The 14,368-nt window shown below is 57.8% G+C and overlaps 5 protein-coding genes across 5 annotated transcripts; 3 read left to right on the forward strand and 2 right to left on the reverse strand.

Moving 5' to 3' along the window:
• Positions 1 to 23: 23 nt before the first annotated feature.
• Positions 24 to 4,361, reverse strand: OT_ostta04g01830 (Zinc finger, PHD-finger; the record flags this gene model as incomplete). Its single annotated transcript, XM_003078662.2, has 1 exon — positions 24 to 4,361. The coding sequence occupies one exon, from the start codon at positions 4,359 to 4,361 to the stop codon at positions 24 to 26; it is 4,338 nt and encodes a 1,445-aa protein (XP_003078710.1).
• A 299-nt stretch (positions 4,362 to 4,660) lies between these two features.
• OT_ostta04g01840 (unnamed product) lies at positions 4,661 to 8,218 on the forward strand (the record flags this gene model as incomplete). The annotated part of the gene is made up of 1 exon (XM_022984474.1): positions 4,661 to 8,218. The coding sequence occupies one exon, from the start codon at positions 4,661 to 4,663 to the stop codon at positions 8,216 to 8,218; it is 3,558 nt and encodes a 1,185-aa protein (XP_022838740.1).
• Positions 8,219 to 8,295: 77 nt separating this feature from the next.
• OT_ostta04g01845 (Pheromone shutdown, TraB) lies at positions 8,296 to 9,756 on the forward strand (the record flags this gene model as incomplete). Its single annotated transcript, XM_003078664.1, has 1 exon — positions 8,296 to 9,756. The coding sequence occupies one exon, from the start codon at positions 8,296 to 8,298 to the stop codon at positions 9,754 to 9,756; it is 1,461 nt and encodes a 486-aa protein (XP_003078712.1).
• Positions 9,757 to 9,802: 46 nt separating this feature from the next.
• OT_ostta04g01850 (Transport protein XK) lies at positions 9,803 to 12,481 on the reverse strand (the record flags this gene model as incomplete). Its single annotated transcript, XM_003078665.1, has 1 exon — positions 9,803 to 12,481. One exon carries the CDS (start codon positions 12,479 to 12,481, stop codon positions 9,803 to 9,805), a length of 2,679 nt encoding a protein of 892 aa, XP_003078713.1.
• Positions 12,482 to 12,993: 512 nt separating this feature from the next.
• Positions 12,994 to 14,227, forward strand: OT_ostta04g01860 (Ribosomal protein L2, conserved site; the record flags this gene model as incomplete). The annotated part of the gene is made up of 3 exons (XM_022984475.1): positions 12,994 to 13,089; positions 13,358 to 13,441; positions 13,637 to 14,227. The coding sequence occupies 3 exons, from the start codon at positions 12,994 to 12,996 to the stop codon at positions 14,225 to 14,227; spliced, it is 771 nt and encodes a 256-aa protein (XP_022838741.1).
• Positions 14,228 to 14,368: the final 141 nt, after the last annotated feature.

Below are 14,368 nucleotides of genomic sequence, written 5' to 3' on the forward strand. Positions count from 1 at the left end.
TCAAACTTCGTGCAAAGCGTAACTTACAGTCTGAATCGTCGACTCTCTGAAGTCGTTTTCGCGACAACCTCTTCTGAATCAGAAAATATTTCCTCGTAATCGTCATCGTCAGAATCACTCTCCACGACTGCGATTCTCTTCGCGCGCGCGGCTCTCGGGGCAAGGGGTTCCGTCGAAGCTGGGATGTGTGCGATCCGGTCGGACACGCGAGTTGCCTTGTTCCATTTGAAGGCGCGACGAAGCGCGATGAGGTGAAGACGAAGCCCGAGACCATCGCTCTTTTCGTTGGATCTAGTCGCACTGCGCATGAGTGGCGACACCCAACTCCATGACATCCACCCAGACTGCAACCAGTCACCCTCAATGGCACGTTCAAACACGACGATCGCAGCGGCTAATGAGGAAAGTGAGCGAGCCGACGCAGCAAGATTGCGCCACATTGTCCTACGTTCCGGACTTCCGAGAACCTCGTTGAAAGCAACGTCAGGGATTTCACTGTCCAAGTTCAAGAACGCAGCGCGAACGCGTGAAAGAGCGTCTTCAGCGTCCCCAGCCGATTCACTCATGCCCCACGCGCTGTCATCCGGTCGCTCAGGGACTGGACTTATTTCCATCAGTGCGTCCGGATCTGCTCCGTATCGACGTTGCAAAGATCGCCAGAGATCACCTTCTCGTCTACCCTTTGGATTTATCTTGCCGATGAGAGCTTTCGTGTCTTCCAAAGTCAAGATACCGTACTCTGGCTCAACTTCGTAGTGTTCACTGTCCTTAGCGGCTTGAACGATGACTTCACCCCAATTACCAAGCGCCCAGTACTTTTGTCGGTGGCGATCAGAACCCAAAACGTCGCGACGTGGTGCGGTATTCAGCGCAGGAACTTCCACTTCGTGCCATTTCTTCTGCCATCGCACGCGAGCCACGGCTATTTCCTGATCCGTCGGAATTTTTTCCTCCGCCTTCGGAACTCGTTTCTTCTTTTCCTTCTTCTCTTGTTCAGACTTCTTTTCTTCTCCTGGCTCGGTTTCGCCGTCAACATCCATCGGTTCAGCGACTTCCTTCGTCGCTTCCTCGGCCGCCTTAGCCTCTTCGGCATCGCGCGCGTCGCCTTTACCGTCTTCGCGATCCAGACGATACTCGCTCCAAGCCTTGACGTGCTGCCTAATGTCCTTTTTGACTTCGTTTGCCATGTTGACGCCGTTATCAATTGACGTACGTAGGGCCACGGAGTCCAGTGCAAGAGCTACTAACGTACGCATCAGCGTCACTCTAGATTGAACCGAAAGACCCTCGAAGCCGACTGAATCCAATGCGCGCGCCAGAGAGCGCAGGCGTCGACCCATTGCTCCGCGAGAGCCGCCAGTGTACATCGAGTTCTCCTCATCATCTTCGTTCTCCATCGCGGCGTCTCTCACTGCGATGGTTTCACCAGTGGCCGCCTTTTCGAGCTTCGTGCCTTTGAACGCCTTCAACTCGTACACACTGGGCGTCGGATTGACGTTCTCCTTGTTGCGAACGCATGTCGGACAGAACCATTCTCCCTCTGGTTCTGCAGACAGAGGCGGATCAAGACACTTCGTGTGATACTCGGCGTCGCAAGAATCGCACAAGAGAACCACGCCAGCCATAACGTCCAGACCACACACGATGCAACCCTCTTGCCACGGCGCCGCTGGAAGCTGCTCTTCAGGAGCCTTTGTTTGCTTGATCGCGCCTTCGATTGCTGCCATCAGATCTTTTTGTGCCTTTGCGCCGTTTCCATTCGTCAGATTGGCGATATTCTTCGCAGTTTCCAAAGCGTCCGTTCTGATGAGCTCTTCAGTTTCAGTTTCAGTCGAATGCGCGGCAGCGCAGTACACGCCGGCCTCAAGGCGAGCGTCGAACAGGCGAAGATCTAAACCTCTAGGATGTTGGCCCTTGACCGCCGCTGCGTCACCGCGACGACAGACCTGACTGAAAGCGTGCTGATACGAAATGTTTCTCAACGCACAACGTACGGCATGGACTTTCTGAGAATGTCTTGCCTCCCTGATTGCGTTGGTCGCCTTTTGTCGTCTCGAATCGACCACCCGCGAGGCGTCATCAGCCACACCACCACTTCCGTACGTGAACATCTCGGCTTCCGCAGCTGCAAGAACTTCAGCTTCGGCAATCGCGCACAGAGCGGGGGAGATCCGAACGTTGTACTTCTCGACAGGATGACCGGTCCAGGTGGGTCCTTCCTCGTAAGAGAGCGGGTCTACACCAGAATTTCCGGCACACATGTACCTCGTGAAGACATCCGCCGCTTCAGGTAAAATTGGCGGCGCATCCTTCAAAAACGGTTCATACGACGGCATATCGTATATCACCGACGATGCGTGTAAGAACCGACGCAAAACCTCCTTCCACACCCCTTTCGTCTCTGAAAGGTGCGCTTTTCCATCCGGAACTAACTGCAAAGCCTGGGCGCTTGACTTATCTGTCGACGCAGCGACATCCGCGACACAAGGCGCTATCAAGCTCAAATGCAAGCAGGCCAGGAGCTCTTCGCACTCCTGCGGCTTCGATAGAACACGCGCCAACGATTGAACGCTTGGAGGCGACTTCGCGTCGGCTTCCGGGCCAAAGAGTTCTCGCTTGAAGCGATCAAGAAACATCCAAATTTCCAAAATGTCACCCAGTTCTGTTGTTTCAGTAAAGTCTGGCTCAATCTTCAAGTTTGGCGTCATGACAGGTGGGGCGAACGACGTATCCGTGCTATCCGGCTCACGTTCTTGCATGCCCGTGAGCCACTCCTTTTGCTTCTTGTCGACTTTTTCTCTAAGCGCAGCGCGCTCGGCGTCACGAATCTTCTTCTCCTCAGCCTCCTTTGCCCGTTTTGCCTTGTTGAGTTCTTTTTTCGCTTCACGTTCAATCGCAGCTTTAGCCTTTGCTGCTTCTTTCGCGATCTTTTCTGTCTCCCGCTGCGCTTCCTTTTTCATCTTCGCCGCTTCTTTCGCTGCCTCTCTTTCCGCTTTGGCCGCCTCTTTCAAAGAGTCGCGATGTTTCTTCGCGTCAGCTGCGAGAGCCTTCTTTGCCAAGATACGTTCATCTCTTTGCCTTTCTCGCGTCACCGCAGCGTCGACGCGAGAGATGAGACGCTCAATCATGCTTTCGACGGTTCTCTCTACTTTGCTCATGGCCCTCTTCTCCGTCTTGGCTTTCTTTGCCACCAAGCGGATCTTTGCGAGTAACTCTCTGGATTCGTAAACGCGAGCCTTGGCTCGACGGACACGCTCGTCGTCCCACCCGCTGCGCTCTTCAACATATTGGTACTTTTCGCACTTATCAGATCCGTTCAAGGATTCGATAGCGCGAACGACGCGAACGTCTTCGAACGCAAAGTGATCCACGATGCCAACAGACACGGTCGGACCCACAGCTTCGCACATCTCCACCCAGGCGCCGAGCGGTGAGGCAGAACACGCGGAGACGACATTTCCGTCGATTTCCGTGGTTACGATGAACTCAGGCGCGCCATCAGACGCGCTCGTGACTTTGCTGGTGAAAATCACGCCGGAGTCGTTCTGCCATGTGGTCGTGTACCCGACGGGCCAAATGTGCACGTCATCGTGAAAGTCGTCCTCGCTAAGAATTCTACCAAAGTCCACGACGATCGTGTTCTCACCCAAATCCATCGGCGTCGTCGGCGTGTCGCTCTCTTGAGCTTTCTTCACGGCCTCCTCGCGCGAGATGGGCTCGATATGCTCCACCGTCTTCTTTGTCTTCGCCGATTTCAACTCCTTTTGCGGAGCCAGTCCGAGCGCGCGAATCACCTCCAATCTCGAGCGGTATCGCTCCTGCTTCCCCGGCGACCAGTACAAGGCATCATACGTCCCCGCACTCGCTCCGTTTGTGCGCATCGTCGCCGTACACGTCCAATCATCCGAAAGGTGACCACCACACTTTGCGACATACTCTCTCAGCGCGGCGAGCAAAGCGATGGTCGGATCGCTCCCTTTCCTATCCGCCCGAACCGCCCCTCCCGCGGTCACCTTCACCAACTTTGAAGCGTCACCCTCCACGCTCCCATCTCCCACCGTCGCGACTACCTTCCCGTCGACGATCTTCGCCCCCGCGCCGACTTTCGCGCTCCGCCCGCGCGCGCGCGCCTCAAAGTCTTCGTCGTCCCAGTCCTCCTCCTGAGAGTCCTCATCCATGTCCACCGCGTCGTAATCCGCATCGGAGTCCCCGTCGAGATCACTCTTCCGCTTCCTCCCTCGCCCCTTCGTCCAGTCGCTCGTCCCGCGCGCCCGTCGCTCGACCTCCACCGCGTCGCCCTCCGCCTCGCGCGTCGTCGTGCGCGTCTCATCCGTCGCCATCGGCGACGTTTTCTCCGCCATCTTCGCCGCACCGTCGCCCACGACGGGTTCGACGGGCGCGCGAAAAATTCCCGACGCCTCCATCGCGCGCGGCGACCTCTCTCGGCGCTCGCACCGCGACGTACGCGCGCGTTCGCGACCTCCGCGCGCGATTCAAACCACCGCCCGAGACCTCGTGTCGATGTATTTACGGGGTTTGTGTATAAAGCACGACGGACGCACCAAAGTCGACGCCTTCGCGGCGCCCGCGGCGGGCGACGCGGGACCGACGCGCGCGAGAACGCGCGTCGGTCGTCGAACGTTCGCGCACGCGCGTCGCGATGGCGGATAAGCTGCGAGGGGCGTTCGCGAACGCGAAGAATCGCGTGCAGACGGCGGTGCAGAATCAGCGCGAGCGACGAACGGGGTCGGACGACGCGACGACGGTGCGCGCGAGCGAGGACGTTCGAGCGCTCCGGGAACAGTTGCGTGAGGCGCTGGAGCATGGCCAGGCGCTGGAGCGCGCGCAGGCGGCGCTGAACGGGGAGATGCGGAGACAGGCGAATGCGAACGCCGAGCTGAAGAAGGCGGCGGAGGCGGCGCAAGGCGAAAAGGAGGAGATACGGCAGCGAGCGGCGACCGTTTGGAGCCAGATGACGGCGCAAATAGAGGAACTAAAGGCCGAGCTTTCGCGGGCGCGGGCGAGGACGGAGGGTAAGGGAGGTGACGTGGACGAGGAGGCGTTGGATGAGTTGGAGCAAAAGGCACACACCGAGGCGCGAGCGATAAAAAAAGTGCTCCTGGAAGAAAGAGAGAAGTTCGAAATGGAAAAGCAAACGCTCAAGGAGCGAATTTCAGAGTTGGAGACACTTCTAGCGAGCTCGAGGGAGGGAGCGGCGCGCTCTGGTGAATCAAGCAAGGAGACCGCCGCGATGCACGAGGACGCTCGCGAGGCTCGAGCTCGAGTGGCACAGCTCGAATCCTCCATCGAAGGCGTCAAGTCAGAATCGGAAGCGAAGGTCAAAGAACTCGAATCTCAGGTCAAGTCGATTCGCATCGAGTTCGAGGCGCAAGTGGCTTCAGCGAAGACGCAACTAGCGCAGGCCCAGTCTTCATCTGGCGCGGCGACGCAGGCGCTTGAGACTCAACTCGCATCCATGCAGTCCGAGCTGCAAGCCACGCAGTTGGAGCTTGAGTCGAAGAGTGCTGCTTTGGAGCAAGCCCAGTCTTCATCCGGCGCGGCGACGCAGGCGCTTGAGACTCAACTCGCATCCATGCAGTCCGAGCTGCAAGCCACGCAGTTGGAGCTTGAGTCGAAGAGTGCTGCTTTGGAGCAAGCCCAGTCTTCATCCGGCGCGGCGACGCAGGCGCTTGAGACTCAACTCGCATCCATGCAGTCCGAGCTGCAAGCCACGCAGTTGGAGCTTGAGTCGAAGAGTGCTGCTTTGGAGCAAGCCCAGTCTTCATCCGGCGCGGCGACGCAGGCGCTCGAGACTCAACTCGCATCCATGCAGTCCGAGCTGCAAGCCACGCAGTTGGAGCTTGAGTCGAAGAGTGCTGCTTTGGAGCAAGCCCAGTCTTCATCCGGCGCGGCGACGCAGGCGCTCGAGACTCAACTCGCATCCATGCAGTCCGAGCTGCAAGCCACGCAGTTGGAGCTTGAGTCGAAGAGTGCTGCTTTGGAGCAAGCCCAGTCTTCATCCGGCGCGGCGACGCAGGCGCTCGAGACTCAACTCGCATCCATGCAGTCCGAGCTGCAAGCCACGCAGTTGGAGCTTGAGTCGAAGAGTGCTGCTTTGGAGCAAGCCCAGTCTTCATCCGGCGCGGCGACGCAGGCGCTCGAGACTCAACTCGCATCCATGCAGTCCGAGCTGCAAGCCACGCAGTTGGAGCTTGAGTCGAAGAGTGCTGCTTTGGAGCAAGCCCAGTCTTCATCCGGCGCGGCGACGCAGGCGCTTGAGACTCAACTCGCATCCATGCAGTCCGAGCTGCAAGCCACGCAGTTGGAGCTTGAGTCGAAGAGTGCTGCTTTGGAGCAAGCCCAGTCTTCATCCGGCGCGGCGACGCAGGCGCTCGAGACTCAACTCGCATCCATGCAGTCCGAGCTGCAAGCCACGCAGTTGGAGCTTGAGTCGAAGAGTGCTGCTTTGGAGCAAGCCCAGTCTTCATCCGGCGCGGCGACGCAGGCGCTTGAGACTCAACTCGCATCCATGCAGTCCGAGCTGCAAGCCACGCAGTTGGAGCTTGAGTCGAAGAGTGCTGCTTTGGAGCAAGCGCAATCCTCTTTGGTGCAGGCGCGGTCTTCGTCTGGTACAGCCATCGAAGAGCACTCGATCACACTGGAGACCCTGAGTGAAGCTGAAGTGCGGCTTGGACAACTTCAAACTGAGCTTGACGAAGCGAACGCCACAACTAGTGCACTTCGAGGTGTGTCAGATGAGCTCGCCGAGGAGAGAATTCGAAACGAAGATTTGCAAGCTCACCTAGTCACGTTGCGTTCTCTTGAAAAGAAGGAGAAAAAGAACGAGGAAGATATGAAGGTTGCTAGTGAAGAAATTGCTCGTCAGAAAGCCGAGATTGATCGCCTTCAAACAGAGCTTAACGCCGCACGCAAAATTCAATCGCAGGCGGATGCTTCGCAAGCTCTAGCGGCGCACGATATGGAATCAAGATTGAAAAATTTACAGTCCGAGCTTGAGTCGACGAGAGCCACCATGCAAGAGGTAGAGTCTGCATCATCTTCTGATAAGCAACAGCTCGAAGCTACAAAGGCACGACTCTCAGAACAAATCGGTGCTAACGAGCGCATGAGGACTGAGCTGCAAGCGAAGACAGATGCGCTCACCAGAGCGGAATCCTCGTCTACTGCGGCTATGGAGGAGGTGAGCGCTCAGCTAGCCTTTGCTCAGGCCGCACTAAACGCTAAGACCGAAGAACTTGAGCGAGCGAACGACGCTCGCGAGTCGATGCAGTCCAAACTCAGCGCGCTTCAAGTCGAGCTTCAGACGAAGCATGATGCTCTTGAAGTCGCACAAGCTTCGTCGGGAACTGCACATGAACTCGAGAAGGAAGTTGAAGCTATCCGTGCAGAACTCGCCGCCGTGCGCGCACAGCTTCTCGCAAAGGAACAGAAACTTGCCTCGTTTGAGGAACAAGCGTCCAGTACGAGGAATGAACTTCAAGAGAAGCTTGAGAAGAGTCTTAAGCACGCTCGGGAACAGATACAACTCGTGACAGAGGCAAGCGAAACGAAGCACTCGTCGCTAGCGACTGATCTAGAGACTCTCAAGGCGAACCTTGCATCGGCGGAAACGCGGAATGCGGTCATGAACGAGGAGCTTCGGTTGACGAACGAGGCGCTATCTCGTTCATCCGCCGAGGTGGCCAGTATTGTACAAATTCAAACTCAGTTTGAACAGTTGAGCGCGCGTCACAAAGAGAGCGAGGTAGCTAGAGAACATCTCAAGGAGTCTTTGCGCGTCGCGAACGAGCGCTTGGTCGTCTTAGAGGAGAGGTTGAAGGAAGCCGAAGAGAATGATGCGACGACTGCTGAGGCACTTCGCACCGCCAACGAGGAAGCGGCAAAGGCCAAGGATAACGTCGCCTCCGTCGCCTCCGCGAGCGCCACGCAGTTCGCTCAAGAGCGTCAAATGATGAAAAACGCTCTGGGCGAGCTCCAGACCGAGCGCGATATCCTGGTGAAGATGCTTAAGACGTTCCACTCCCATGGTGTCATCCACTCAACAAGCGAGACACCCCAGGACTCCGACGCGGGCAGCGCCTCCGACTTCACCAAGCGTTTCACCGAGGCCCCATCCCTGGCGAGCGTGTTCACGCCTCGCAAACGCGCGCCGTACGTTGACACTTCCGTCCCTCCCTCCCCGGCTTCGCCCAACTAGCGCTGTAGTCACTAGACGTCCAACCAATACTACAGTTGCCTCACTCACCACCCCGCAGTGCCATCCAACACGCACTGATGGGTGTTGACGGCGACGCGATCGACCCGATAGACTTCCCACCGGGGATCTCTCTCGAACGAACGCACGGAATCAACGTCTTACGCGTCCGGGACCACCCGCTGGATGTTCCAAAGTGTCTGAAAACGCTCTCGCATCCAGCTTCCGGCGCCGACGTGCGCGTGATCGGGAGCGCGCACGTCTCGGCGGACAGCGCGCGAGAGGTGCGGAGGGTGATCACCGAAAATAAGCCCGATCTCGTGGTGATCGAGCTCGACGGCGATCGATTAAAGGCTTTACTCAGGAGCGCGAGCGAGGAGCGACCGGCGGCGCACGCCGCGCGCAGGGTGGCGACGCCAAGAGAGGCGCTGCGAACGATGATGGCGGGCGAGATACCGCTCGTGGTAGGGAGTTTAGGTTACGCCGTCGTGGGGGCGGTGTTGGATTGTAGACCAGGGGCGGAGTTTATTGCGGCGGTGGAGAGCGCGAGAGACGTCGGGGCGACTGTTGTCTTGGGTGATAGAAGTCAAAAAGCGACGATAGGAAGGCTGTACGCGCGCGTTCGTCGTGGTTCGACCGAATTCGATCGTTTGGTTTCGTCGAAAGAGACGGTGTACGAGACGAACGGGCCGGAAGCGGGCGAAGACGAATCGCCGTTATCGCCTTCGTCGTCGCTCGATGCTCGTCAAACGCGTCGAGCGAACGTCATCGCGGCCAAGCTGCCACAGGTTGCAAGGATCATGGAAAAAGCTGGGTGTAAGAATAGTGAGGCGGTGGTGAAAACGAGCCTGGAGGTGCTGGATAGCGCATTGAAGGGGATGCCCATCCGCGTGGATGATCTGTTAAAAGTTCGCAAATGCGCGAAACGTGTGGTTGAATTTGTGCGAGTTGAATCATTCAATGGCAATCCAATGTTTACTCCAGGGTCGCAAAAAGGTGGACAGAAAGAGAGTATAATGGACTGGGCGACGAAGCAGACCGTGGTTCGCGAGCGGGACTTGATCCTGGCGACGGCTTTACAGCGGGATCCCACAGTGCAATCGATAGTCGGCGTCGTCGGAGCTGGTCACGTCGAGGGCATTTCAAAGCTCTGGGACGAAATTGAAAGCTCTGATTCGAAGAAGAAGTTTAACGAATATTTGAACGAGTGGCCCGAAGACGCGAAGCCGATGGACTACACGAACAGGATCATCACCAGCGTCATCGGCGCGGCGGCACTCACTACTATTGTCCGTCGTGGATCTCCGCGGAGTGTGAAGCTCGCCGGTGCATTCGTCGGTACCGTGCTGACCGTTGGTGCCGTAGGGACGTACATTGGCGTATCGGGGTTAGTCGCGCTCGGTCGCGTCGCCGTAGCGATCGAAGATGCTTCTATCAGAGCCGCAGAGCTCGGTAATCGTGAAGATTCGGCGCACGCACCGGGTGCTTTTCGTAACATCATAGTTCGCGACGCGGCCGTGCCTTTCAACAAGAATCAATAGATATTTTAGTTTGTACGGAATCTTTTACACGTGTGTTCTATTACGATCAACGTGGTGAGTATCCCCCAGACGTGTGCACGACAGGTGACACCGGGAATATCGGGGAGGCGCCGTTGCCCATCTCTGGGCCATCGCCCATCTCTGGCGTCTCTTGGAAGTCTTCGTTGTTTTCCTTATCCATAAACACGGACGGTGAGGCCAAGTTAGGCGTATCACCGCCGAAGTTAGGAGTGGCACCATAGTCACCATCGAACTCTTCAGTCGTGTTCAGGGCCGCAACTGCGTTGAGCGCTTCACGCGCCGCCTCCAAGTCATCTATACTTTGGCCACATTCAACGTCACCAGACATCGTTCGATCGAGATCCATGGAGTCTCGCCATTGTAGACTGGTGCGTAACATGGCTTCCTCTCCGAGGGCAGCGACCACCATGGGGTTGGCTTCTTCTTCTACTTCCGTGAGCTCGGCTGAGTCGTCGCCCATGTCTACGTACACCTCAACAGGTCTTGGACTTCCCTTGAGCATGACTGGGACCGTTCGCGGTCCCAACGACGGAGACTCAGATGATGAGTCGCTCCTCCTGACATCTGCTGCGCCAAGCACAGGCGTCGTGAGCTCCTCAATCTTCTGTGCGCCTCCAAGGTTCAGTGATGCCTTGTTTTCCTCCATGCGCTGCAACGGAGAACGGAAAGGAACCATCGGTGAGCGCGCGAAAGTGTTGGAACCAGGGCTCTTCATCGGCGTCCTGTTCACTCCCGCGAACAGTTGGCGGTTACCGATCGCACTGTTGATAGCACTCACACTAGGATAACCCAAGGGCGGCCCCTCCGGAACGAACGGATTCCAAAGTGCCGCTGCACTCATCCAGTTCACCGCGCTTATCAACCACAAGAAGTTTGTCATGACGGCAATGCTGAGGTACATGTAATAGTGTTCCTCGGCAATCAAGGAGATGATAATGAGCATGATTCCAGCTTCGAAGGCAAGCACACCGAGGACGACGGCGAACGGAATAAGAGCGTCTTCGCGAGTCAATGCCCAAAACGATTTCCGTGGGCACGACGTCGAACGCCACCAAAATTTGCCCTTACGATCGGTCGCGTTCGACACGTATGATGACGGCGGCCAAATCAAGCATGCAACCAAAAGCTTGATGTCGTCGAGGACTGGGAGTTTCCAGACGCGTCCAAAGATTTTGAACGGGCGCACTTCCCAGAAACGCTCCCACACCTTTCTGTCTGGAACGCCAGAGAGAGGGTATTTGATCAAACCCAGGATAATGCACGCGTGCACGAAAAACACGAGCATGACGTACGGACCTGTGACCGCGGCGAACAGGCCAATGGTGCAGACGCGCGCAGCGAGCTCAAAGAATCGGTAGAAACCCTTGGCAATCATCTCAGAAAGGTGCGCTCTGTGCACTTTCCAGTACTCCTTCCAAGTGAGCGTTGGCGGTTTTTCGTGAAGGTCCAGCGAAAGGAAGCACAGAGTGCCAGACGTGATGGAGCCGGCGACAGCGAAGAAAAGTAAGACATCAAATCCGTCGCGACCCGGACAGACGTTCGCTGGTGAGGAGCATGTCATCCCAATGTATGCTTGGAGCGTCGCCATGGGCAGCGTCAAGAAGATGGTGTCGACCAGTTGCATTCCCCGAAGGTCCATTTCGGCTTTTCTTGCGCGCAAATCGTTGGTACGAAGCGCTCGCCACGCCGCAAAGGCCGTACCGAGTTGCAACGTAGCGCACACAGCACCGAATCGTCTCACGTAACGCTTGAAGTCATATTTGCTGAAGCCAAACACCTTTTGTTGCTTGCCCTCGCTTCCCGGCTCAGGTTTGGGCGGCATGGGATAATGCAGCACCCAGTATCCTGTGATACACATCGCGGAGAACACGAAGAAAACGAGAACGAAACTGAACCAGACCCAGGAACCCGCGTGCGCAAAGCGCATAAGTTCACGAATCAACTGCGTCTTTGAGTAGAAATCGAGCAAGATTCCAACCACGAGCATCATCCGCTGCACGATATTGAGCGAAGGACCCAAACAATCGATGCGCGCTGCAACTTGTCGTGAAATGGGCATGGGAGCTTGGAACTGCGCCGGCAATGACTGGCGCATCTTGGCGCGCTGGCGCGCCGCGGCGGCGCTCGGTTTTGGCGTCGCACCCGCATCGATGGAACCTCCCACCGCCCTCGCCTGGAACGGAGTCGTCATCGGAGATCCGATCGACGCCCAAATTCCACCTGGCCTCGCGTCTCGATGTCGCGTCTCGATGTCGCTCCGGCGGAACCTATCCTCAGGCGACAATAGATTCTGTTGACCATTCGTCTCCACCTTTTGACCCTCCTCCTCTTCGTCTTCATCTGTCCCTTCCGGGGTGCCACCGAGCATGACGTCGTCATCGCAATCGTCTTCTTCACCGCGCATCGACGTCACATCACGCTCAGGCGTCTCGAGACCGCCCATGTTGTCCTCTTCCGATTGCGACTCCACGCCTCTGGCCTTCTCCTCGATCGCCGCCACCCTCGCACTCACTCGCATCGGCGGCGTCTGCGTGGGCGGTGCCTCCGTGGACGGACTCTCCGCCATCGCCCACGCGTCCTCGATCACGGGCGAAAGCTCACCGTCGCTCGCCGTGACCACCGACGCGCTCACGTCCCGGTCACCCGGCGTCCCGCTCGCCCGCGCGTCATCGTCCTCCTCCTCCCCGTCCGCCTCCGCCTCCATCGACCGCTCGCTCGCGGCTCGAGCGCTCACGGGAGACTCAATCTCGCGCTCGTCATCGACCGCGCGCCTTGACGACGCCCGTGTCGCTCGGCGCGTCGTCGGCATCTCGACCGTCGCTCTGGTTCCCCTAGCTGTCACTCGATGCCGACGCGCGCGTCGTCCACGCGCGTCCGCGCCCGCGTCGTCCGCGCGAAGCCCTTTGATAATTTATTCCCGTCCGATCCAAGACGTCGAAGCGCGCGACGAACCGTCGCGACGCGGCCTCGACGTCGTCCCACCGCCGCGGTGTGACGCCCGCGCGCACGACACAAACGGTCACTTCGCGGGCGATGCACTATATGGCGTTAACAGACACCTCAATATTAACGCCCAAACATCCTGGCTCACGCTCGAGTCACGACTCAAGTAATATCACGAGATAAAAAATCCGAGGACCCGGCGCGCCCGACCGCGAGGTCTCCAGCGCCAGCGCGCGCGTCGCGTCCGCCTCTTCGCGACGCCTCTAGCTAGCCATGGGTCGCGTCATCCGATCGTGCCGTAAGGGCAAGGGGAGCGTCTTCCGCTCGCACACGCACACCCGTAAGGGCGCGGCGAAGCATCGCCAACAGGTGCGTTGTTGAATTCGCGCGAGACGAGCGCGCCCTAGGCGCGAATCGATCGAGGCGGAGAGAGGGCTTCGTGCGAGCGATAACGGGCGCGTCGGCGCTCGAGAGCGGGCGAAGACGCGTGCGAATCGTCGAATGGAATATCACGCGTCGGTCTCCGCATCGCGTGTGCGAACGAGCGTCGATGCGCGCGCGTCAGCGGTGACGACCGAAGCCTTGCGAGTGAAAGACCTAGTGACTGACCGCGGACGGCGATCGTTCGACGACGCAGGATTTCTCCGAGCGCCACGGCTACGTCAAGGGCGTGGTGACGGACATTATCCACGATCCGGGACGCGGTGCGCCGCTGGCCAAGGTGCGTAAGCGGTCGAGCGCGACGTGTGAGACGCGAAAGGCGATGTTCGATCGAGCGTCCGTAGGGCTTTGGTCCTGGTATCTGGGCACTGAGAGTCTTGAGACTTACATGCTTTGCGCGAGGTCGCGCGTGGATATATACGGAGTTTTGAGAGCGAAGACTGACCGAGTATGATTACGTTTTACTACTGCGCAGATGACTTTCCGTCACACTAAGCGATACGGCCTCCAAAAGGAGACCTTCATCGCGGCGGAGGGAACGTACACTGGTCAGTTCGTGTACGCGGGTAAGAAGGCGTCGTTGTCCATCGGTAACATCTTGCCGCTCAGCTCTATGCCGGAGGGTACGATCATCTGCAACGTCGAGTCGAAGCTTGGCGACCGCGGTACCTTGGCCAAGGCGTCTGGTGAGTACTGCATCTTGATCTCCCACAACCTCGACACGGGTTTCTCCCGCATCAAGCTTCCATCCGGCTCGAAGAAGACGATTCCGTCCGGTTGCCGTGCGACGATCGGTCAAGTTGCGGGTGGTGGTCGTCTTGACAAGCCGATGCTTAAGGCTGGTACGGCGTACCATAAGTACAAGGTCAAGCGCAACAGCTGGCCGAAGGTTCGTGGTGTTGCGATGAACCCGGTTGAGCACCCTCACGGGGGTGGTAACCACCAGCACATCGGTCACGCGTCGACCATTCGTCGCGACCGCCCGACTGGTGCGAAGGTCGGTCTCATTGCGGCCCGCCGTACTGGTCGCCAACGCGGTGCGAAGGGTCCGGAGAAGGACGAATAGACTTGTTCAACGTAATCGAATCTTTCAGAGATACAAAACTGTTTTTGGCACTTCGACTCGCGACTCACCCTCACGCAAAGATAATTACCATCCCTGTGCAAAGTCCATCACAGCGATGGCAGTCTCTTTGCAACATTAACT

Source organism: Ostreococcus tauri, assembly GCF_000214015.3.
Source record: "Ostreococcus tauri WGS project CAID00000000 data, contig chromosome 04, whole genome shotgun sequence".
Taxonomy (NCBI): Eukaryota; Viridiplantae; Chlorophyta; class Mamiellophyceae; order Mamiellales; family Bathycoccaceae; genus Ostreococcus; species Ostreococcus tauri.